The sequence below is a fragment of the Coturnix japonica genome, chromosome 15 (assembly GCF_054131305.1).
Source record: "Coturnix japonica strain WE chromosome 15, WE-NBRP24, whole genome shotgun sequence".
Lineage (NCBI taxonomy): Eukaryota > Metazoa > Chordata > Aves > Galliformes > Phasianidae > Coturnix > Coturnix japonica.
This window is the reverse complement of record NC_140677.1, coordinates 6453658-6479555: the sequence shown is the minus strand read 5'-3', so window position 1 is coordinate 6479555 and position 25898 is coordinate 6453658. Positions and strand designations below refer to the sequence as shown.

Genomic DNA, 25898 nt, shown 5'->3' with positions numbered 1-25898 from the left:
TTTGGATGAATACTTCCATTTATTCCAACTGGAAAAAAAAAAACATTATTTTTTTAAATATACTTGTCATCTTTTTTTTCTTTTCCAAGGAATAATAATTATCACATAGTCCTTTACAAACAACAGGAAAAAAAAAATCCTAGCAATATTTTGTGGCACGGAGACACTCATCTTCACAATTTTTCTGCATCTGCTGCTGTGGGTGGGCAGCCCCACATCCCCCACCAGTGCTGCTCCTGCGGTGGGGGAGAGGTGGGGACCTTCTGTCCTCTCCAGCTCCCATTGGGAGGCAATGGGGATGCCAGGGCTGCTGCTATAAAGGGCAGAGCACGCAGAGCATCCACCTCCCGCGACCCATTTCGCTGCCCCGATGGTTGAAAGCGTACAGAGAACAACTCACGTCCACCAGAACACAATATGGCTGAGCCCTACCGCTGCGACACGTGACGGCGTTGGCCAGCGGGGAGCAGCTTGCAGTTGGGTCTCTGAAGTGTTAGGCAGTAGGCAATGCTGAGACTTCCACTTGGTAATGAACAGCAGTTAACATAACCCAGGAAACTAGAGCACCATAAGACAAGTCTATATTCAAAACAACGTCATGCTGACATCACACAATTGCACCATTTACACTTTTATTTACTCCAAAGAATAGTTTGACGTTTAGTTAACTTTAGCATTCTCTACAGAGGTGTAAAATTCCTTCTCCAGCTTTGGTCATTGACAACTTTGCGGACATTTGGTAGTTCTGTTCTTTCCTATCTAACAAAGAAAAAGTCACTTTTGCAGCTGTCAGGATTCCTGTATTTGACTGATAAGTGTACCTGAAAACTACAGGTTTGAGCAGGCTTCAAAGTGCTGCCTTGGGCTCTTCAAGATTTAATGAGTCTGAAAATGTTTTCTTCACCTACCAGGAATAAAACAAACAGAAAAAAAAAAAAAAAAAAAAAAGAGTTAAAAAAAATCAAATTCTCACTGTTACACTTAAAAAATCTGATGATGAATTGAACAGGGAGGGCCCAAAGTTCTCTGTTCAGCTCTGGCAGAAAACAGCAATGGATGTGCATGCATTTTCCCAGTGACTCCTAAGATATAGAAATTCCTCCGATATTACAAAATACAAAAATATTTTCTCCAAACTCTCATTTACATCTCATTTACAACAGTCGTGGACAATAACTTAGGCTCCCACACTGAGAGAGACAGAGGCGTACCTAAATGGGTCTTGGAAAATGATGATGTGGTGGGAAGCAAAAGCTACCAGTGACCAGATGGTGATAGCAAAGAGTGGTAACAGAACAAACTCAACAGGGTGGCATCTGGGAGAAAGAAGATAAACTACTTGGTAAATATTACAGGCTAAAGTGAACTTCTTTTTTCTGTGTTTCCAAGGTAAGATGTGCAAAATATATTCACCGTGCCCAGGATTATAACTATTTATAGAAGCCAGTCTACAGCCTTCTTACAAACCCTTCCTCTTCAGGTCCTTTTCTTACAATAAAAGCGCTTACATGATCTAGAACAGTGCAAGTTTGTGAGTTAATCTACATTCTCCGAAGGTGCCCCGGCAAGGATGCCATTAGGATATGATACAGTTTTTGCTCTTTTGTCTTTTCCGACTGTGCAACTGTCCCCTGCCGCCCAAGGTGGAAGACTTGGGCATGCTGTAGGAGCCGTACTTGTGCAGCAGCTCCTCGCTGGTCACATACCGCAGGCGGGCGGGTTGGGGGATTGGCTCCCCAAGGAAATAGCCCTCGTTGTCAGACTCGGAAGAGGAGGAGCATGTCGAGCACCAGTCGTACTCGGCAAAGTAGGGCCCCCACCGCTCGCCCAAGTGGTTCTGCAGAGCGAGGTCTGACACCGTCCTGGGACAGTGGCCGTAGGCATCCCTGCGGGGACCCTGCTCCAGGCTCTCTCTGCAGCTCCTCTGGTGCATGAACTGATCGTAATCCTCCCTGGCTCGCAGCGAGGGCCTCTCCTTCAGTCGGCAGCACTGCTCACTGGCCAAGTGCAGGGCGTTATCTGAGCGGGAGCGCCTGGAGCGCCGCGGCCGGTGTGGGCGGTAGTGCCGCTCATCGTCCCGCAGTGGAGTTCGCCGGCGTGTGCGCTCGCTCATGGGGGCATGCCTGGTGCTGTCCTGTGCTGTCAGCTTGCCCCCGGGCACCCCGCTGCCGTAGTCAAAGCTCTGGTGCAGGCGGCCATGTGCTGGTCGCTCACGGTAGCCCATGGGGCTGGCCAGGACATGCAGGTTGGGCTCTAGGTCTTGGTACTGCTGCACTGAGAGCAGGCTGCGGACTGATTCGGCGCTGCGGAACTGCACGGAGGAGTTGAGAGTCCCCATGGTGCTCAGCTTCTCTGAGACGTTCATGCCTGAGTCTTTGCTCAGGTCCGGCATGGAGAAGCGGGAGAGGTGTTCCTGGCGCTTGGCTCCGCCGTCTGCAGAGAGACCTTTATAGGGAAGGGGAAAGGGAGGGAAAAAAGAGAGTTCAGGAGAACGTCCTGTCACCAAGGATGCAGGGAAAAGGCTGTCTTTGGTCTGTACCTGTGGCCTTTTATTTTAAAATCAGCTCAGTTCTTGAGATGCTGTCCTGAAGAGCCCTTCAAGACTATTTTTTTAAGAGGAGACAGATTCTCCTCTGGGGAAATCACACCAATTTAAGGTGTTTTGAGTTGGACTCCAAGGACTGCTAGTTGCTTTTCACAACTTCCTTCTCCATATGTCTATGCTGTCTGTAGCTTGATAGGAATAACTACTGATGCCAGCAACAAACCCATGCGTCAGAGGTAACCCGAGGCCTCCTGCACACTGAGATAAGTAGGGTGCCATGATCCAGCACCCACTTCTTGCTCAGCAAAGACATGTTTTGAAGGACTGAGCAGTGACAGGAGCATACAAAAACAGGGCCATCAACCAATTCAGGCTTGTCACTGAGCTGCACTGTCTGGTCCTCAGGTTACACTCATGGTAGGACAGCAAGTGCAGTCTTAGCCATGTACAAGGGGCTTCCCTGCAGCCCAAGACACCTTAATCCCACTACAGAGAAGTGGGGTTTCTGCTTGGCACTATCACATGGTCAAGAAATTCAACATGCCCCATGGCACCATAGCCCTGACCTTTCTTCTGGGAATTTTATGCCCTGTACTTAGAAGGGTGTAAGGCCAGGCTGCATGGGGCCCTATGCAGTCTGATATGGGAGGAGGCGACCAGCCCACAACAGGGGCTTGGAACTGGATGATCTTTAAGGTCCCTTCCAACCTAGGCCATTCTGTGATTCTGTATTTTCTGACCATTTTCTGACTACCTCCATGTTGGCTTGACTACTGGCAGCAGCGAGTGCTTACATTTACAAGCTCAGGACAACATATTTTGCAAGCTGTTTCAAAGGAAATACAATTCATCCCAAATCAAATGCAGAGTGTTTGCTTTGGCACTTTGCTCCCCGTCACAATCTCCCCGTGCAGACCGAACTGGGAGCACTGTGCACCATCAGCAGGATTTTCAGCATGACACACACCCCTTATGCAATCACCAAGAATTTACGACTTTGTAAATTAATTAGAAAACCCAACAACCCAACCCTCAATTCAAGAAGGAACTTTTTTTTTTTCCCCCTTAACAAAAGCTGCTTGCATTTCATCAAGAGCTCAGCTCCTTTGGCATTAGCCATTGCAAGCCAAAAATGAGTGAGAACAAGGGCTGCTGTCACTAACCCTGCTCACAATCCACTTCAGTTCATCTTTGGAACTCAGCAGCAAGATCAGGCTGCCCAAAGGAGCTGTGGGTACCCCATCCCTGGAGGTGCTCAGGGCCAGGCTGCATGGGCCCTGGGCAGCCTGACCTAGTGTGGGGATACCAGCCCTACCAGCCTAGAGCATAGGGTTGAAACTGGATGATTTTTAAGACTCCTTCCAACCCAAGCCATTCTGTGATTCTAAGATCCTGCAAGGTTTTCCAAGTTCCCAACCCAACTACATTAAGGCAATTCCTGAATGCTGCAGGGACAGGGAGAGGCAGAGCTTAGAAAAGCAAAGCTGTGTTTTGTTAAAGAAGGATGCACTTCACACCAGGTCGGTGCCTCTCAGGAGGATAAGCCCAACCCTGCCAGCTTCTGCAGCTGCCCCCCACCTCCTCTGTTTGGAAGCAGCCCCACATGATGCTTCCTATCCCTGCTGTTGCCTTGCAGCAATGTCTGGCTTATAGCACTGGAGCTGCTGCCGCTTTGGTCCCGGTTACACTGGGATCACATTGTGCACTTAAGCCCAGTTCCCTCTGTGTGAGCACCCTCACAACGTGAGCAGAAGCCTTGTGCATGGGCAGTGCTGATCCAAGCGTGAATCACAGCTGCCGCCAGCTGAACTCTGCCTCAATCGGCTGTGTCAGACAATAGCTGATGCCAAAGCAAATGAACCCATGGTGACATCCACGCAACTCCTTCTTAAAGAAGCAGCAAAGCTCTGTGATGAGAAAGAACGTTACAGTGCTTTGCAGGATACATTTTGGCAGCATCGCTTGCAAGGGCCTTGCCACGTCTGACACAGCACCTGTGTTCTCAGCTCCTGTAGGGCTGCATACAGTGAGAATAGCTGGGAGCATACAGGGACAGGCTACCAAGGCACAGGCAGAGCAGAGCATCAGTGGGAACCATGCATGCAGGAGAGGACTCAGTGATGCTCAGGTTGAGTTACAGAGGAGATAGGGATACATGCACAACTCATGTCCCAGCACAGGGTTTAATCAGTGATTATTAGGTCCAAGGGATGTTTCTGGCTGTTGATCTGGATGGCCTGGATATAATTAAACACACGCATTATAAGATCTTGCGTCGCTAGGAAAGCATTGACTGTAGCAAGGCTGAATGCTGAGCTGGCTTCGGAGAGCACAGCCCTGCCATGCAGAGGGGGAGCACCACAGAGCTGCAAGTTGAAGATTACAGAATCCTGTCCCTCTCCTACAAGCCAAAGCCTCAGTGAAGCACAGCAGGAACCTTCCAGCCTGGGTGCAGGGAGCACAGGGACAGCAGTAACAGTTTGTATAAAAATGTCATCTAGAAAACACAACCTAGGAATAAAGTTTGAAAGAGCGGGGCTTGTTTAGTCTGGAGAAGAGAAGGTTGAAGGGAATGTAGCAGCCTTCAGTATGCAGAAAAAAATGCTTGCAGAGAGGAGGGGAATGCATTCTTCTCCAGGTTTGCTGAATTCCTGCAAGGAGAATTTCAGCAATAAAAGCGGTTAGAAGGCTGCAAAATGAGATACTAGAAGGAAACAGAGCTACTCAGCACGGATGGCTGCTGCTGCTCCTCAAAGCCCTGGGGACACTGCTGTGGTCCTGCACTGCCCTTCCCCTCCTACAGCCACTGAGCCCGCAGTGAGGCCCAAGCTCCTCCAGTTACCTGCACTTATTTACAGCTGCCGCTGCTCCCTCTTAATGATGTGTTTCATCTGGGAACACAGCTAATATAACCCAATTGAGCCCTAACCTGGCAAAAAGGGAGTGCAAAGGGGAGGCTCTGCCATGCAGTGGCTATCCTCTAATAGGAAATCTGAGAATCTGTTGCACAGGGCTATGCAGGAGTCTTGCTCCAACCTTGGGGTGACACAAACCTAGTGATGGCTCCCATGGTGCTTTCCTTCTGCAAAGTCATGCTTGGAGCCCCACCGGTACATGCAATAAATGCACCACACGGGGCTTTGGATGCAAAAATCCTAAATGTTATTGAGCGTCTCCTTGCCACACACCACACCCCAAAGCTGCAGCTCTGCACAAGGACACAGTGGTTATTTAGCTGCCACTCGCTGCTGTGTGCACTGAAGCCATGGAAACGAGTACGCTTCGGATGAACACAAGTGAAAGCTGCAGCTCGTCTGTGGGCACTCGACATGAAGCTGGAGCTGGCTGCAGCACTGGGGGCACAAAGCAGACTTCTGGTTAGGAACAAGCAGGATAAGCCCCTCTGAAAGTCCTTCCGTACCCGACAGCAAAAGCTGTGTCAATCCTATATAAGGGTTCCAAGGAAAATAACAGCAGAAGAAGCAAACCAACAGCACGAAGTCCAAAGAGCTGATATTCCCTGCATGCATCACCTCAAAAACCTTGCCACAACAAAGCTCTTCAGCGCGCTTCAATTTCCCCGGCTGCGCTGTGTGTGCTTTGCTAAACCAGGGCTGCAGGTTGCATTAATTATGGATTATTAAAACACTGAGCAAATGACAGCAGAGGGGCTGCAGTGAGCACGTAGGCTTGGTGTGAGGCTGCAAATGAGGCACCCGGGAGGGGAAGCAGCTCTCAGTCCCCATTCCATTAAACTCCCTGTGAAGCTTGGCTAACACTGGCAAGGCATCGCTGCAGCCCATGTCCCACTGCAGGGACAGTGTCATCTGCCTTGCCCCAACAGGGGAATGCAGAACTTATCATACTGCAAACAAACAGGGCTGTTATGCCTCACTCTCCTCACCTTCACATTGACCAGAGTGCAAGCAATCACTTGCACATGGAGCTCCTTGGCACCCCACACCAGGAGGGATGCACCCACTCAGGATGGGACCATGTGCCATCTCCTATTGCCCCGTGTCAGAGCTCAGTCTCTTCCACAGCTCAGGGCAGGCATGTCCTCCTCACCTCTGAAACATGATTTATTTTCAGTTCAACCCCAAGAACTAAAAAGGAACCTAAGGACAAACAGCCTTCCCAGAATTTGTTTATAACTCAGCCTCGCTTCACTCCTGACCGACCTTGGGGTGTGCAGAAATAAAGCAGAGCCATTATGTAACTGAAAGGCACAGAAAGTAAACAGGCTGAGAGGGGAAGGCCAGGTGCCCCACAAGTTAGGGAATTCAGTCCAGCCCCCTCTGTCTGGCTCACTAACAGAAGACCTTAGGTGGCCATCTCCAGCCAGGCTTCTCCACATCACCTATGAAACAGGGACATCATTCCTCTGTTACCAGCAAGGATCTCCCACAACGTTCACAGAGTGATGTTTAGTTGGAAGAGTCACAGTGAGCTGTGACTTGCAGCAGCTTCTTTTGGAAATCTGCACCACTGGCCCCACAGACAACCACCATCCTCATCTGAAGGGTAACTGCTGGGAAAGCAGCAGTGAATCCAAAGGCCACCACCAGCTCCTGCACCATCTTCAAATATAAGACAGAAGGGAACAGACTCTTTAGTAAGGTCTGTTGTGATAGGGCAAGAGGGAAATGGCTCTAAACTAAAAGAGAGATTTACATAGGATATAAGGAAAAAATTGATCAGGATAAGGGCAGTGAGTCACTGGCACAGGTTACACAGAGAGGTGGTGGATGCCCGACACCTAGAGACACCCAAGTTCAGGCTGGATGGGCTCTGAGCACCTGATGGAGCTGTAGGAGTACCTGTGCATTGCAGAGGGGCTGGACCAGATGGCCTTTAAAGGTCCCTTCCAACTCAAATAATTCTGTGATTTAGCTGGCCAGCACATGGGGACAGGGATGTGGAGGACCTGATGTGCTACTGCTGCCCTCTCTCTTCTCCCTCTGGTCTTTACTCTGCCTCTGCAGGTCCATGTGCAGAGCAGAAGAGATGAAGCTGTACAGAAGCATGCCAAACCTCATGACACTCAATGACAAAATGCCAGAGAACAGGAGAAGAAATGTTCCTGGCACTTATACAGTACTTCAGCACTGACACATCTTCACATGCTGGGCACATCCCTCTTGAGCTGAGCAGGGATCAAAACAAAGCACAGGATGGAGCACAGGGAGCTCTGGACATCCCCTTGCAGTGGGGCACAGGGCTAGGATCAGCCCCTGGACCCTGCTCCTCCTGAAGTCCATCCCCACCGGAGTGTGGGATGAGGTCAGGAGCTGCTCTCAAGCTCTCGCTGCAGGAGCTGCTGAGCCACTATATGCTTTCTTGGAAATCAGATCTCAGCCCTGAGAAACAGCTTTTTTCCCCTTTTAGTCCCAGCTTTCAGCCTCTCCCACACAGAGGAGCAGGGGCTGTGCCATGCAGTGACACAGCACAGTGTTGCAGGGACCAGCACTCATTCATTTCCTCGCATTCATACATCTCTCTCTGCTTTCTGGCCAGATCACAGTTGTTGTTTAGTCCTGGAATAAAACAAACTGTTTCGGGCCTCTGGGCATCTTGTAACAGAGAAGATAACAGAGACGTGTGCCATACATGCGCAGTCACACTGCACTCTGCATCAGCACCAGTTAACATTTTTTCTCCTGGATTTATGCCTGTGACAGATGAGAAGCGGAAACGAAGCTCATCTGTTACACTCACACAAACACATTTCCTCAGTATTTCTAATCTCTGTCTCCTTTTGCATGTGACAGTGTCACCACTCAGTGCAGCTTCCCCTCCAAGCACTCACACTCTCTGCAGGCTGCACACAAAGAGGCTGTCACCACAGAGAAACATTTAGCCTGCAGGTACTTCCTTAAGTGAGCTATTTGACCAGCTGGGATTTTGTGGAAATGGCTTGGAATCATTAGAGAGCAGCTCTTGGTGTCTGATTTAGCTGCTAGGCACACACAGCGCTTGCAAAACCTTTTTAGAGGGCAATGCAACCAGCAGAGTCTAGCTGCAAGAGGCTCCTAGGACCTGAGTTAACTCTTCTTTCTATAGGATAGGAAGCACCGCTGCACGCCCATGTTGCTGCCTGCTCTTACTGACATCTCAGCTAATTATTAGTTAAGTGGTAACAGAAACATTGCAGCACAATCTGCTGCCAGGGAGGAACGACTCCATTTTTAATATGTGCTCTGCAGGTCAGGGACTGTTTGCCCTTCAGCTCTCCATAAAAAAAAAAAAGAATGTTTTCAGCAATGCTGTAAAGTATCAGATGGACTCAGTACTCCTTATTTAAGCTGTAAGGTGAAGCAAACATACAGAGTTGGTAACACAAAGGGACCTGGGCAGGAAAGGAGCACTGGAGCAGCTGGAGTGTGCTCTGCAAGGGGCTGCAAACCAGAGGAGCTACTGGCAGACCTTGTGTGCTTTTTTAGTGTGATTTAATGGATGTGCATGGGAAAAAGCAAGCAGTGCAGCAGCCTGGTTTGTATTTGCATGATATGTGCCACAGAGCTTGCTTTGAGGGGAGAAGGAAAGGCAGAGACTGTGCCCCACAGCTGAATTTCAGCTTTGCACCTGGGTTCCAAATCACAGACCTTGTCCAGGTCACCGAGTCTGTCCTCCAAATGCTGCCTGTGAAATGGGATAATTCTGCCTTTGTTCCTGGTGCTCTCTGCCAGCAGCACAGCGCTGGGAGCTGCCTGTCATTAGCCCAGTGCCCCTGCAAAACTGAGCCAGGTCCAAGAGCAAAGGAGATTATTAGATCTTACACATTAATAAAAATGTTATCACCTCCCTCCTCAGAGGTACTGCTTACATGCGTTACAAGCCCCATCACGCTGAGCTACTTCCCCGAAAAGCAGGAAAGAAGCGAATCACTGCGCAGGCACTGTCTGCAAGGAGACACACTGCAGCTACACAACAGAAGATGCTGCTGGGAGACATTCCAGCATTTCTAAAGGGGTTCCTGAAACAAAATCCATATTGAGTTTTCACTCTAATAAGAAAGATTTGCCACGTTTTTTGTCTCTTGACCCATATCCTGGAAACCTTGTTACACTTCAGTTCCAAAGAAGGAAACAGTCACTCCAATATTCAAGATATTGCTCATAGGAACTCGGTGTTGCTCAAAAATATTCCTACTGGGGTTTGCACAAGAGGAGTTTTCAGGAACAGGAGTGGTTTCTGAAACATGGGGCTTTGCTTTGCGGAGCAGTCCCAGCTCCCTCTGCATTTCACATCTTGTTTTTCTTTGTGCCTGTCTGAGGCAGTGTGAGCAAAGCCTGCTCCAGCTCATCACTGTGCTCCCCCTGTACGCTCACATTTGCTGGTTATGGAGATCCTGGCTGAAAACAGAGATTGTTTCACTTCTTGGCATGGGGCTGGCAACTACCTTAAAAAACATGCTGAAACCCATCAATGGGGTGAGGAGGCACGGGCGTATCAAAGGAAACCTGCCCAGCCAGGATGGGAGGACACTAAGCTGGGGTTCAGCAGCACGTGGTGATGCTCCCAGCATGTCCCCAGGTGGGGACCCCTCAAGAGCATGCACCAGGCAGCATCCAAGCAGCTCATGGATGGGGATAGCAGAAGAGGAACTTGATTTCACAGGGCTATGATGAGCCCAGATACAAACAATGCTTGGTAAGATGGGAACAGGATGGGGGAGGAAAGAGAAAGGCAGCATCTCCGGGAAGGAAAGCAGGCTTGGTGTTTTTTTACCCATAAGTTTTAAGTGCAGAGACTTTGAAACGATTGGTAGCTGTGTCAAATGAGCATGGCTGAGATGAGAGAGCTGTCATGCAGGGCTGCAACCTAACCTAGTGCTTTATCTCCATGGTGCTACTCCAAAAAGCAACACCCAAATGCATCTGCAGTGAGATGACACACTGAGATGCACCTGGGACAAAAAGGCCCAGCACTTGTGCAAGACATTATGCCCAATTTGCATGAGTTTTTCTCACCCTTACAGGAAGACTGGAAGAAGAGAAAAAAAAAGCTCTACAGAAAGGGGAAGGAATTTGCCTTAACTAACCATGAGCTCCATAGCTGCACATTGTGTAAAAGGGGTTAACCGTGATAGTTTCAAAGCATTTAAAAATATTTCTAGCCCACAATGGCAGCTGACAGCAGTCCTCAAAGCGCTGAATGCTGGAATCTGTCTCTGCTTTAGCAGTTAGCCTTGATTTTTTTCTCCCTTTGCACAAAAGAAAGGATTAAAGAGCTTGAAAACATTTGTTTCGAGCTATGCGGAAAGGCCAACCATTTACAAAGCATTGCATCTGCTAAATGGACAGATCAAGCGAGAGGGGGCTGCCAGGCAGGCAGCCGGTGGCCCCCAGCCATATCCCTTGGTACCCACCCTGCCCTAGTGCCAGCATGACTAGTGGCAAGCAGGAGAGAACTAGAAGCACCCCACTGCCCCCTGAATTCATTACAACAGGTTATAATGAGCCCAGCTCGTGTGCCCCAGCCCAGGGTGGCCATGTGCTTTTTCCGGAATCTGTTTCAATACGAGGAAATGCTGGAAGACCCCTGCCACAGTGACCCTGTACACGGAGCCTTGCTGAGCACCAGGGCTGTGTGACATGCAAAGGGAAGTGATGACATACCTGTGGCATTGGAAAGAGCCAGGGACTCCATGGAGCCACGGGGAGTCTGCTCAGTGGGCGTCAGGTCCTCTGTGAACTTCAGGGCGTTGATGGGGTGCCGGGTGCGGCACTGCGGTGTGGGCATCCCACCTTCCTCTTCCTCTTCATACTTGGGGACTTTGAGGCTTCCCCGGGTCTCGGGAAAGCTCTGGTTGGACATGTCGCTGTAGCTCTCCTGAGAGCGAAGCCTCCCCGAGTAGTAGTCCTCTCTGCAGTCCTGGATGAAGCTGCCTCCGTGCCCCTTCATGGCCAGCGAGGAGCTCCTTTTCGGGTTGCTGAAATGCTTAGCCCATAAATCTGGCTGAGAACCTGGGACCTGGCTGGGGTTATAGGAAGTCCTGATATTGCATTGGCTGAGAAGCTGAAGGGGGCTTTGGGCCTGTCCCTGCTCCATTTTACTCCCATAGTGGTAGAGCTCATCCCTGCTCCTCCATACGTGTTCCCGGTTGAGACTTGGTGTCTGGCTGGCCAGGCTCAGCAGGTCCATCTGCAGCGAGAGAGGGTCCACGTCGGTGGAGAGGCGGTTGGAGGTGACCTGCAGCTGGTTCAGCGCCGCCTCCTCCGCCTTGCCCTTGTTCTTGCCTATCTTGGCGCTGCGGCGGGACTCCTTGGCCCTTGCACTCTGGAAGGCTGAGTCAGAGGAGTCGGAGCCATTGGGGTCATCACCCACACTGCAGGCCCGTGAGCAGAAGATCTGCCCCTGCTTGGGCAGGAAGGGTCGGCCCAGGAGGGACTTCTTGCACTGAGCACAGCAGAAGCAGGTCTCAGTGGCGTGCCAGTGCTGCCCGTCGTATGTCATCTGGCCCTGGTCAATACCTGGGGGGAAAAGTACACAGAGTTAGGCCACCTGATGTATGTTCATTGCTTCCTGCCCCAAACCGTATGTGCTCACTGCTTGGCCACCCTGTGACACCTACCTGTACTTGCTCTTAAAAGCCCTTTGGTGGGGTTTCTCTGGCGTGTGAAGTTACGCCCATTCCTAATTCTTTGCAGGTTGCAGGCCTTTGCTAGGGAGTTGCTCAATGTTGGGAAAGGCAGTGGAGGCCAGCCTTAAGCTATTTCACATTAAATGGGGATATTTCCGATCATAAAGCAAAGGAATGCAAGAAGTTCTCCATAAAGTCCTCAAAGCCAAAGCAATAATATGCTGCCTATTTAAAAACCAAAAAGCGTCCAACCAAATCATAAAGAGGGATCTGTAAGTACGAAACAGAACAGATCTCATCCTTGCCCCTCGCTGCTCCGGTCCTGACTGCCTTCCCAGCTTTGCTTTATTCTGGCTGCTGGGGCCCCTTTTCCAAAAGGCAGACAGAGCCTGCTCCAGGGATTTAAGTGCATCCCCATGTTCCTACTCAGCCAAATTTTCTCCTGCCAAGCCTCTTGGGATAAGCAATGGAATGAATGCAAAGAGCCTGTCCCCAGCCAGTGACACCCCAGGCTAGTTGCAGGCGTCGGCCAGAGTCGCTGCAGCACGTGCCTGCTTACAGACATCAGAGCCATGAGCAGAGCTTCCAAGGCTTCAATTACAGCATTTATTTGCTGTTCGAGCTGCCATTCTGGGTAAAAGCCCCTGTTACCTGAGAAACGGCTGCACAGGGTGCAGGCAGGCTGAGCTGTGGGGAGCCTTGCTGCACGTGTGCACGGCCCTGCTTGCACGCACACTGTAGCTCCTGCTTGCACACAGGCAGCAGCCCTGCCATTGGAAGTGCCTGATGCCACTGGTTGACTTACACATGAACTATATGTTCACAATCCCTTTTATTCCAAGTCAAACTTGCTTTAGCCTAGTTGTTTTTTCCTGCCCTCATAATGAGTGAAATGCTTTTATACAGAGGCTGGAGTGCCCTTGCAGACAAAAGAGAGAAAAGACAGCGGGTGGGATTTCATCAGCTCCTTTTTCAATGATCCATAGCCATCTTGCAGAGACGGGGGCACAGCTTCCCTGCTCAGCAGCTCTGCCATACAACCAGTCCCTCTAAGTCTACAGCACATGCCCAATTCCAATTTCCACAGCTGCTAAGCACATTTAGCAACTACCACGAGCAAGTTGTAGCAAAATGCCTGCAGCCATTCTTTGCTAGAAATGTGCAGACACACAGCAAAACGGGATCTGGAAGGAAAACCAGGCAGTGGGCATGCTCAGTGCCAACTCCCTGCACCAGCCTTGGCCAAAGTGCTCACACCAGGTGATCAGCCATTGTGTTTACCTGTTACAGGCACCTCTCTTCTAATGAGGCCTGGCAAAATGCAATCCCATCTGCTATGGGGAAGGGAATGCAAGTGGCCAGTTAGCTGGGATCAGTCTACGCAGGGCTCCGTACCAAAGAATTGGCAGCAGATGGGTGGAACACAAGGGAAGGGACCGTGAGAGGCACAACAGCTGCTTCTGCACTGCTCTGCAGCTGAGCTTTCAGAAAAGATGTGCTATAGGTTGCAGCAAACACATCTTCCAAGTGCTTTGTTGAAACCTCGTGTCTTCCCCTGTGCCACCTGCCTGCTGCACAAGAGCAAAATGGTTTTGCTTTCCCTCCAGCCTGTGAACAATTGGAACACTGCACAAGCACATGAGTTCACCTCCACAGACAGACAAAGGCTGCCTGCGTGTCACGCATGCAACCGTATGCAAATGCTCAGCCAAAGGGCAAAGCAAGCCATGCAGCCCTGCACCGAGGAAAGAGTCAGGCTCGGTGCAAAGCACACCCCCAAGTCAGCCCATCTCCCTGCTCCAGAAAGGCAGGTTGACTCTGATGCATTATTTCTTTCTGTCTGAGAACATCTGTCTGCAGATTAATTAAAAAACAGGCAAACAGAAACAATCATGATGCCTAATAAGCAACCACCTTTTGCATCAGTAGCTCATTAACTCCTGTGCGAGCCGTCAGCTAGCTGAGCTGGGAGGAAGCTGAGATTCAAAGACATAGGCTGCTTGCAGGAAAATGAGGTTTAAAAGAACAATGTGTGCCCTAAATTCTGCCAGAGAAAGCCCTCCCTAGTTACACAGCTCCCGGGACTGCTCTGCCATGGGCAGGGAGGAGCACACGTACCGATGTGCTGGGCGCAGGTGTCGCAGTACTCAGCATAGAGGGACTCGAAGCAGCTGCAGCAATAGGGCCTCCCATCCTTCATGATGTACCTCTGCCCCCCCAGCACGGTCTCGCACTCGAAGCAGCAGAAGTGCTTCATGTGCCAGTGCCGCCCTTCAGCCTCGGTGCATTCATCAGCAAAAATGATCTGGGGGAAGAAAAGCAACGATGGAGCAGAGTCAGTCAGAGAGGGGACCCAGATGTGGTCTTTGTGTCTCTTTTGCTCACACAACCTCTGAATTTCACAGCTGAACCCCCAGCCTCACACTCTGTTAAAATGCAAATTGGTGCACAGACCAGAAAGTGTTAATGCCCAGCTTGCAGTAATGGGTCCTGGGGGTGCTCGTAAGCACATCCATCAGCAGAAGGGGTCGATAAGGGTAATAAACACACTTATATACAACCCATCGATCCGGGGGACTTTTGAAGAAATGAACAGCCACTTATTAAAACACATCTACCCGTCTCTGAAACAGGGACCTGACTACAAAGGATGACTGAAAGCACAATGAAAAGTGGCAGGTCTCTGGAGGGGAAACAGAGCTACCTGGCTCCTCACCATCATCCCCACCCTGCTGCCACCTGCTTGCACTGACAGCTTTCCTCTTTCTGAGTTCCCTTGTCACAGTTATTGCTGGATGCTCCAATGGAAGAAGCGTGTGTGAAAGAAGGAGCTGAATGAAAGCCTAGTATGAGAATTTGCAAGGATAAAAAGTACAAGAAAAGAAATTACCCAGCCTAAACCACGAGGAAACTGGGCCAGTTGCATGGTTAGGAGTTGTTTCTTCACTGGTAACATTACAAAATAATTGGATACATACATCAATGTTCTTCATATTTCAAGTGCACATAGCCCTGGATTTTTACTATTATACGCTTGCATAGATGGGACTTGGTATTTTATAGTACATATGGTTTTCCACACTATGGTTTTCTTAGCTTTAGAAGCCAGAACAATTTCCTTCACCAGCTTTTTATACAGAGACTGACACTTGAGAAATGTTCAGAGTCAACTCTGCACGCTCTTCTATGTTCGTTTTGTATTCCATTTGTTCAGCTTCCTGCATCCCTTTAATCTCCTCTCTGCAAGCCTGTTTTGGCTCGGCGTGCACTCAAACACTACTGCTTGTAAGAAACACAACACTCATCCCACCAGAGGCTTCCTCTGGGGGAAGAGAGGAGAAGGAAGGAAGGGCACACAGAACCAGGCTGAAATTACAAAGCATGGGTGGGTGTGTTGTTACTGGAAACGCTTTGGGTAGATTTCAACACAAAATCCCACAGGATGCCAAATGGAAACCCTACAAAAAACTTGCAAGGCAAAGCCAAAGCATCATAGTTTGCATCCGCTCCCACTGTGCACAGAGAGGAAATACCTTATGCATCTGTGCTGGGGTGCATCCTTTTGGTGGCACCCCTTCAGTCCAGCTCTTGGCTCCCAAATTCAAATCACTGCCTACTGTGGATTCTGCTTTATTTTTATGAGTCACTCAAGGAAAAAAACCTCACGCTATAGAAAAACAGGGTACAGAGGTGGGTAGTGGGGATCTAATGGGGTTTGTGGGCTCTTACCTCATCGCACGCTGCACACCGAGGCTTGAGGCACTCGGCATGGTGTCTGCCACAGTAAATCTTGCCGTCCTGGTAGAAATAGATCAAATCGACAAGCAGTTCATTGCAGACGCTGCAGATGAAGCAAGGAGGGTGCCAGCAAACACCGTGCCCAGCTCGTGAGGCGAAGACGGCGATGTCCCCTCCATTGATCTGCCCACCGCACTGTTAGAGAAACCGATGTGAGACATGAGACCAGTGAGTCCATCCCTAATGAGATGCTTTTGTAAAAGAGGCAGAAAATGCCAATTTGCTGTTCAAGAACCCCCTTCCTGCTGCCTCTCCAAGAATCTGTCCCTGGAGGTGTTCAAGAACTGTGGAGATGTGGCACTGAGGGATGTGGTTACTGGGCATGGTGGAGGTAAGCCAATGGTTGGACTGGATGATCTTAGAGGTCTTTTACAACCTTAATGATTCTATAATTCTATCCCCAGGATCCCAGAAGCTTTCTCTGCACAAGCTATGGGATTAGTCAAAGTGACTGCTCTGGTGCCCCAAACCCAGGTACTCCTACCACTCCATTGCCTGCTACCCACCTGCTCACAGATGGCTCCTGTCATGGTCACAGGGAACGGCCGGACATTTCCTCTCCCTAAGTTTTCTCTCTTCCTTTGATTGCTGAAGAGCTTGAGCTCCCTCTTCTCCTCCTCATCCAATGAATTGCAGTAACGGACCTAGAAAACAGAAGTGATGCTCAGTACTCTGAGCCATAACCCCATAGGAATCTAAGAAAATGTACAGCCACCTCCATAGGTGTGATTTCAGCAGAAATTCAGACCCTTTCCAGCCACCACTTCAACCGTGCATAAGTGAAAAACAACTGGAAATGTACAACCAGGCTTACTTCCTCCACCAGCTGCCTTATGGCAGAGACGTTACAGCAGCATCCAAATGTTTTGTTGGTGTTTCTCAAGCACGGCCCACTTTCCCTGTGTAAACGAAGGAGTTCCAGCAATTTGGGAACTCCAACTGTTGTTTCTCAACACTTCAAGAGGAGCAAAACCAAGCACGAGCGGGAACTGGATGCAAAATGCTCAGGGAAGCAATGCTCAGGGAAACAACACTTGCTCGTGGTTCCAGCCTGCAGCAGCTTTGTTTTGCTGTGCATTTATCCCAGCGTTTTCCAGCTGTGGGTTTCTGATGCTGCCAGGGGAGGCAGGCAGGCAGGTTTGGGCCCAAGGGTGAGTGCGAAGCCCCTGCATGGTGCCGGCAGTGCCGCGCTGTTCCAGTGGCACCCAGCCACGCATGGGTAAACTCATGAATTCCTGACCTAGATGAGACAAAGTACCCACTTGTCTTTTCCAGAGCAGCTTCTTCAAAAGGAGCACAAAACTCTTTTTTTCTGTCGTTGTTTACAAAGGGAAATTTTGTGGGCTAGCAGCAGCCAATGTTCTCCCTGATAAAAAGAGACGTCAGAAAGCAGCCCCTTTCTGCTGCCTCACATGTCTTTCCTGCAGGATGCAGCAAGGCGTGCTTGCTCTGCAGGTGTTGACTCAAACCCCGGCCTCCCAGGCTCACAGCTTGAGAGAAAAGCACCTCACCAACTTGGTGCATATCAAGGTGAGCTGGAAGAAGTGCCTGGGAAAGACTTTTGTTACTTTGCATCTGGCTGAGATAAACAGCACTTGGAGTTGCTTTGAGCGTGGCTTCCAAGGGCTGAGGTTGTGCTTTTATGTCAGAGAAGCGCAGCTAATTTCAAAAACAAAAGCTGATACTCTAAAAACAAACAGCTCCCAACCTCCAGCAGAATCCTAACAGGTAGCAAACAGCTCTGTTGAAACAGCAGTGCTGCCAAACTCCATGGAAAAGCAGAAAGGGCTGCAGAAAGAACCACCCGCACAGAACAGAGAGACCCCAGGAAGAGCATCCCATCCCCTTCAGTCACCAACACCGCCTTGTCACTCACCTCATTGTCATGAGGAGGCAGCTGGTGCAGAAGCTGCTTGATGCGAGATTTTTCCCCCGGGCTGTTGACGTAGGGCACCTTGTCTTCTGGAAGGCAACTGTAGTACTGGTGCACCTAGTGAGCAAAAAACAGACACTGGTTAATTCTGACCGAGCAGAGCAAAGCAAAACAGCCACGTGCTGCCTTGGTTTTGCTGCCTTTTTCTCAAAAGAGGGCTCGAGGAGGGCGGCAGCACCCGCCGGCTTGTTACCGTTTGCTCTGTCAGCCTCCATAGCGTTAGCATGCTTGGCCGGCTGCGGGGATGTGTCGGCACCTGCCTCGGCAGGGCAGGTTACAAAGCCTGTGCCCCGGCAGCCTCTGTGTTTCTGGCTATATCTCAGCCTCCACCTCCATCAAAACCCTCTGGGCCTTTTCTGCAGCAATTTGTGAAAATAAACAGCAGATAACATCTGTTGGAAGGCTTGTTTGCTGTTCTTTCCTTCTCTTTCGTCTCAGAGTATATAATTAAAACAATTATGACAAGCGCAGCATGGTGGGGCCTGGCGTGCCCTGGTGCAGGAAGAGCCTGGTGAGGAAGCACGCCCTGAACTTTACGCTCCGGCTGCCACACCTGGGACGTGCATGGAAGGGCTGGGATGCGGCTCTCTGGCCCTGCAACAGCCCCAAAACGGCCATGCAGGGGTTCAACAGCATAGGGAGAAGCAGCAGAGGGTGAAGGTAAGGAAAGCTCTTGTTGCTCGGCTGCGATCAGGAGGCTCTGGATGCTGGGGCAGGAGAAGGGGGATGGATGGCTTCTATGGATCTGTGCTCGGCTAGAAAGATGCAAACTGCTTTCTGCTTTTGCTACCATGGGACGAAACCCCCCCCCCAAAGTGTTTCCTCTGCTTTTGGGCGCTTTTTGGACACCATTGCTGTGGTGTTTTCCTCTCAACGGCTCCATTCCTCTCTGAACCAATTCTTGGATCCAACTAACCCATCATGGGATTTTATGACAGAGGAGCTTGTCAGCAGGTTTCCAGCTGTGGTGCTGACAAGGAGACTTGCTCATGTCACCAAGCTGAGGAACACACTGTGTGTGTGCCATGTGAACACCTGAAGTTGCTTTGCTAAAGCACAGGAGGAACAGACCCACCAGCTATAGAAACCACCAAAGGTTGAGAAGAATTTTGTAACGTTAAAAAGGGAACAAACTTATGCAGGTTATAACACTTACTTGGCACTTATAGAGCATCCTTCATCCAAGCACATCAAAGCACACTGAAAACACATTCCTATGACATGCTACACGAGGGAGCAAATATATCCACTGGAAAGCACGATTTATGGCATAACAACGTTCGGTGAGCTTCCTGACTTCATGCACCAGGTCCACAGCAGAGCTCACAGCAGGGTTCTGGCTTCTCCCTGCAGCACTGTTCTGGGGCTCTGAGCACTGCTAGCTCCTCTAGGTCAACCCTCAGGGTGCACTGGCTGGGCTGCCCGGCTCCACCTGCACTCAAGGTGCTCTGTTTGTCTTCCTTGTGATGAAGTTCGTTTGCCCGTTCAGTCCTTGAAGTTGGCAGCAACCAGAAATCTTTTTGTATTTAGTTGTTTGTTTGTTTTTTTTTTAAGAGCCGCCAAATGACATCAGGCTGCTCCGTCCCCTATAGCAATGAGCTGTGAGACGTGCGCCCTAGGTGAGAAGCAGGGATACGCGCCTTTCCCTCAGCATGGGGAGCCAGGAGCTGCCTTCCCAGGAGCTCAGCATGGCACTGCGTGTGCGCATGGCTCCTTTTCCTGCTTCCGCTGGGAAGTTTTCCATTTAACCCCAACAGGTCTGTGGGAACCGGCTCTCATCACACCAACAACATTACTTGGCAGGGATGGGCAGTTTAGTTTGAAAAGCAAAACAAATACAACATGCTCCAACCTGTGTTCTGCTGCCTGCAATAACCCAAAAGGGTTTGCTTTGGGGTCAAGGCAGCCAGCAGGACCTTCTGCATGGCTGCTTGCAGAAGCGCTGCAGAGGCAGCTGCTAGTCCCTCCTCATGGCTATGGGTAACAAACAAGCCCCACTGCATGCAGGTGATGAGCGGAAGGATGCCCCTTGCCCAGGTGAACATAATTCAGGTAACACAACCTCTCATTTGTTGCCAATTCCCAGCTGTAGGCTGCCAGAGTTGGACTGGCAAAACCCAGCCATGAGGCCGTGATGCTTGAGAATGAGGAAAAATAAAGGAAAAAGGGTTTTTCAGATACATTTGGCTTTCCAAGGAGAAAGGCCTGCAGAAAATGTTAACCCACTGGAAAAGTGTGAAACTGCTCTGTCTGCACTTTGCTCCATGAGGAGAAAAAAAAAAGCTCACCCTCCATTCAGTTCTGGTTCAAAAAATGCACAAGCCTTAGAGCTGTGAACACTCTACAGAGCCACTGTGGCCAAGGGGCTGATCCCAACCCCTGGGCATTGGTGGACAGCTATCCGCTGACCTTCCAGGCCCTGCAGCATGAGCTGCGCCAGATAATTGCTTTTTTATTAAATACTTGTGCTGTACAATGCAGCAACTCAATGTCTTGCTATCTCCCTTTGCAACAGACCTACTTTGTCCATAATTATCCTAACCAAGAAGCTCAGGAGCCACTTGGGACATGGCTGGCATTTCCTGCTTGGCTTCCCCACTCAACCTCTCCGCTCCCATCCTCATGGGAGAATCCCCTGAAGAATCTGAACAACATCACACCAAGTCGCAATAAGACTTCAGTGTGGGCTGGGGGCCCCAGATGTCACCAGGGTTCTTTCCATGCTGTGCCTGGACCTTCCCAGCCATCCTCCCCATTCCGTGCATAATCCTCATCTTCAAAAAGAAATGTTCCAAGGGCCCTGTGTTTTAGTGAGGGCACGGATAACGACTGCTGATATGCACTTTGGAACTTAGCATCTCCTCCAAGCTAAAAGAGAAAAAGGGAAGATAGAAACCAGGAGAAAGGAAAGAACACAATGTAATATGAGGGTAGAGAAAAGCCTTTAAAGTGGAGCCAACTTTATTCAAAGGCACTGAGGAAAGTAATTACATTAGTTTACAAATGCCTTTGTGTTCTGCAGCCTTCCTAGGTTCGGGCTCTGTTTCCAGTTTAACTTTGTCAGCTTACAAACCCACCCCATCCCTGCCAAACACAGGCAGAAGCGTGGCTTCTGCTGGTGGCCCCACAGGTTCCTCACCAAAGGCAAAGCACCCCTGGCCCCTTTGCGGGCAAGGTTCTACACCTCCTCCAGGAAGGAAAGGTTTGCAAACAACTTGTGAGCTTATGGCATTTATGAAAGATTTCTTTGATCAAAGAAATAAAAGTGGGGGTGGAAAAGCAAGTGCTTTCAGGCAACGCGTGCTCAGGTTGCAAACACAACACCCTTCCGCCAGGTGCACCCCAATCACAACACCCCAAGCACCCATCAGGCAAGGCTGCTCAGTGTGACCGTACTGCTGGAAGGGCCATAAAGGAGCATGAGGTGTCCCGGCATGCTGCAGCTGCAAGTGACGACTTGCAGAGCCACAACAGCTGGGCAGTAGTCCTGCTTTGCCTTCCCCAAACCAGCCCTGCCAGGGCAGGATGCACCTCATCCAACACAGCGCCCGGACATGACCCCAAAAAGGGACCGTGGTTGGGTAAGCAGGGGCGTGGGAGATTTGGGAGCATGATGAATTTTGGCCCAAGCTGCTGCAACAAGCCCATGCTGGCCTTTTAGCGGCACGTGAGACATGGGGTGATCATAGAATCGTTTGAGTTACAAGGGACCCTTAAAGGTCATCTAGTCCAACTCCCCTGCAATGAATACAGACACCTACGGCTCAAACAGGTGCTCAGAGCCCATCCAGCCTGACCTTGGATGTCTCCAGGATCTTCTACACTGAGCACTTGGAATCTACAGCAAAACAATGCTGATACCTTTGTTAGCTCTACAATTCCTGCTGGATTCTGGTGGAAAAAAGAAGGTGGAAAACAAACACACCAGATATAAATAACTCTATCAAAGCATCTGCAATATTTTGCAAGTGCTTGCACACATACACTCACAAAAGAGTACTACAGATCACAGTCAGCGTGAAGCTAGAAAATGGGTTCAGTTGGGCCCACACCTGGCACGTCCTCCTCCTCCATAGACATCATGATACAAAGCGCTTCTTTATTCCTCAGAGCAAAACAGCCCTGGCAGCAAGGCCAGGCGTCCTGGAACAAAGCAGGAGCGAGCATTGCGGGGCTGCAGCCGGGCACGTCCCATGGCAGCAGGACACCCTGCAGGGTAACCACAGGCCCACCTCCCTGCTGTACCCACAAGCGGGCTGCCCTACAACCAGGGAGCTGCTGCCAGATGGGAGACATTAGAGGCATCTTGGTGTGCTTGCTTGCTGTTATTCAGGACTATCTATCCTATCTCATAAATGAGGAACCCCCAGGGAGCATGGACAAAACTAGCGTCTCCAGGGCTGCAAATTGTGCTGGAAAAGTGCCACAAATGGGGAGAAATGTGGAGAGAGACACACAAAAGCCTCAGGTGGGAGATCACTCCCCAAACCCATGTGCTGACAGCAGAGAGCATCCCCAGTGCTGGGCTGTCCTGCATCCCTGCTCCCGCAAACCTACCCCAGAATCAAAAGGACAAAGGCAGGGAACAAAAAAGAAACAATTCCCGTAACATCTATTTGTTCTGGCACACTGTGCAGCTCTCCATGCACTCCTCTCTCACGGCTAATGGCAACGCATCCACTTGAGTGTTGCTGTTCCCTGGTTTCTTGTTGAGAATGACATCAATTTCTGTCAAGCTTTTGGAGCAGCTCTTGCTCTATAAAAGATCCTGCAGAGACATTGCTTCCTGCTGGCACTAAAGAAGAACATTTGAATCAAGGACACACATCCACAAGTTTTAGACTTGTGAAAGGACGTGCCATGAGGTTTCTCATTCGGAGCAAAAAAATTAGATTAAACAGAGACAGAAACAGCACTTTCCAAAGCATATGAAGGTGGTCTGGCTGTGGTGTACTGTCCAGCAGATCCTCACAGCCCCTAGAAGCACCAGCAGTTATAGCAATCATCTGCTGCATTGATTGCAGCTGATAATTCCTCTGGGTATGCCACTTAAAATGCTCTTGTATTTATAAGCTGTGGGATAGCGTGCTGCAGTAATGCTGCAGTGAGTACAGGCTGTAACTGTACACTGGAATAAAGCTCCAGGACAATACACTGGGACGGCTCTGTTTTACTTTCCATTCCCTGCTCTTCCCCTGCCTCTTACCTCTGTCATCCATCACACGGGTGCTTCAAATCCGAGAACTGTGCAACCCATGTCAGATCAGTGGGGTATTTTTTTGTTTCTGTGGCCGACGAAAGCAGCCAGTTCCTTCCCTGACAAGACAGCTCAAGAATTAAATTGTTTTAACAGCTCCCATCGGCTCCTAACCATCGAACCAGTGCCTTAGGACACAGAAAGAGAACAGAGGCCCAGATGCATCGTTGTACACTGTTTTCCTCTTGCAGTGTGGGGACATTCTCACGTCTTTTCCACTGCTCCATTGCAGGGTGGGGAAGCAGCTCGGCTCCAGGCCACGAGCTACAACTGCTCTCAGCATCAGGATAAGATCAGGAGTTATTCATAGAGATCTTGTTATTCCTGGCCACAAATTCTCAATTTCCCCTTGTTTTGGGGCTTAAGACATTGGGTTGTTTTGGTCTGTCTTGACTATCCCTCACTGTACACAAGGAGTGAAACAGTTTGCTGGATTTATAGGGCTCAAGAAAGGGTGAAAAGGTAAAATGCACTCGGTCATGATCCATGGGCCCAAGTGAGGCACGTCCCCAGAGACAGCAGGCCCAGATAAATGACTTTCTGCCGCACTGAGGAGGTGAAAGCAGCTATTTGTAGGTAAGGTGTAAATGCATGCTTGCTGTAGGTTTGTCTCCACTATCCTTCGCTCACTTAATGAGCAGCAGCTGATGGAGCCTGGAGGTTCTGTAACTCAGGGCCGTGCTATAAACCTTGCAAAAGATCCAAACATGGGAATCAACACGTACATCAGCTCCTGAACAAATTCCCTGTGACACCGACAGCCTCACACCACACTGAGAAGCTCTTGAGGTCCCGGCCCTTGTGCCTGCCTTAGAAGAAAATAGTCTTCTGAATTTTAGCATGGCTAATTTTAGCTCAGATGAGATTTTCCTAACTTTTAAGAGGCTCAATTCGAGCAAGCGTGCTGTCAGCAAGAGGGAATTAAATTCTTACAGCACATAGAAAGGTCTTGAATGCTGGCATGTTGGAGCCATACAGAAAGCCACACCGCAGCTGAAGTCGAGGCCCATCCTTTGTTTCATTTGAGAGCTGTGCCCACAGCCAGCTGCTCCTATTATTGAGACACAATAAAGACAAGAATCCTCAAAAGCCCCTTGTATCCAGAAACTCAAGCTGGCATGTTGTAACATCTTTGGGTTTCTCCAAACCACAGGCCCAAGGAATTCAAGGCTGAGCATTCACATGTATTATTTACACAGCCCTTGCCTAAATATGTGAAAAACACATTACAGAAGCACTTATTCTCATGCATCTGCCCCCAGATGTGGTGTCAGCGTGAAGCAGCCCAGCGCTCAGGCTGCCAGCCCCAGCAGACAAGCTGGCTCCCCATCCCCGTGTCATGGGATTTGGGTTTGCTCAGGATGGGTTTCTATTGCTGTCTACTCATTTCAAGACTTTCACATTTATCTCTTTATCTGTCCAGGGAACTGCAGACCGGCAGAAAGGAATACTCTGAGCCCCAAGCTTCCGTTTCTCCTTCCATACAGCCCCACTGCTCCCACCCACAACAGCAGCTGCATCTTCCAGAAGAGAACTCCACCTCCTACCACGAGATCATTTTTCATCAGGGTCCTGACGCAGGTGAGATGAGAGCTCACTGCAACCTCACGGCCACCCTGGACAGCCAACTGCTATTGCAAGAAACCACATTTTCTGATCGCGTTGTGATTTATGGAGCTCACTCTTGGGTTTTCACCCTCCGCCTTCCCTGTTGGCAGGCTGCCGCTGAGCCTTACACCTCTGATAGTTTGAAACTCCTTCCAATTTCCTGCCTGAATGCACTCAGAGCCAGTTTCTATCTGTGTTTGTATGCCAAAGTTTTAGCTTGAGTAACTGCTCTTCCTCCTATAATGCATAGGGAGTGATCCAGCCCTTCGGCTGGGGACACCAAACAAACCAACTCTTCTGGACTCCTCCACACATTAATATTTCCAGTCTCCTTCCTGTTCAAATTCCCTTTCTTGAGCATAGGCATCATTAATTTTAGCCCATTTTCCTGATGAAATTTTACCATAACTTATGCAGTTGAATTTGAACATTTTTTTAATGTTACTAATTTCAAGCCCCGTGGTATGAGCTTTCTTAGAAATGTACAACAGACATGACTGTTGTCTAAGGACTTTGTAGTCTTGTATGCTGATCAGACATAATACAAGGGAAAACTTGAGCTCCACTCTTCAACACAGTGTTTGGATCAAGATCTGTAAACACCGGATCACTGCTTCAGTAACCAATGCTATTTTCACACGGTTGGCACATAGCATGGACCAGCTGACCTCTCCCAAATCAGCGTCCAGGATTCCAATGAGACCTCATATGTTTGGGCTGGTTTCCATTTAGATTATATTTAATAAATATTTTAAGGTACGGATGGAAGGGACTCTCCAAATTCAGGATGACCTGATGAAACTGCCAAAAACTCATGTTATGGTTACTGGCCAACTTCCCCCCCCCCCCAAAATCCTGCAAATTGCTGTGCTGAGTGAGACACGAACACTGTCTCCCAAGAACAGCAATGTAGAAAGGCTGCTGTCCAAGTACAATAAGAGAGCTGCATTAGTCTTTCAGGGGACTACTTACCTCCTCGGCTCATATGCTGTGCAGAGATTTTAATAATGTAGAATATTGCAGAAAAAGTTGTTTCATCTGTTTCACGTCAGAGAAATACAACAGCGAGTCAATGGAAGGCAGAGAAAATTTCACTGTCTGCAAATGTGTATTTTCACCCCAGCCTGACAGCAATGTCCCAGCCGGCAGCTGCGTCCACCACCCAAAGCTC

General features: G+C 49.6%; 1 protein-coding gene across 3 annotated transcripts in view; it reads right to left on the bottom strand.

Moving 5' to 3' along the window:
* PRICKLE2 (prickle planar cell polarity protein 2) overlaps window positions 1-25898 on the bottom strand; it is an 88730-nt gene continuing 62832 nt past the window's right edge. For all 3 annotated transcript variants that reach the window (XM_015875404.3, XM_015875406.3, XM_015875405.3), the window contains 6 exons: window positions 17806-17919; window positions 16436-16573; window positions 15861-16064; window positions 14250-14436; window positions 11167-12021; window positions 1-2445 (listed from right to left, as the gene is read on the bottom strand). In XM_015875404.3, the coding sequence (XP_015730890.2) occupies window positions 1577-2445; window positions 11167-12021; window positions 14250-14436; window positions 15861-16064; window positions 16436-16573; window positions 17806-17919 (2367 nt within the window). In that variant the 3' untranslated portion in view covers window positions 1-1576. The remainder of the gene's footprint in view (window positions 2446-11166; window positions 12022-14249; window positions 14437-15860; window positions 16065-16435; window positions 16574-17805; window positions 17920-25898) is intronic.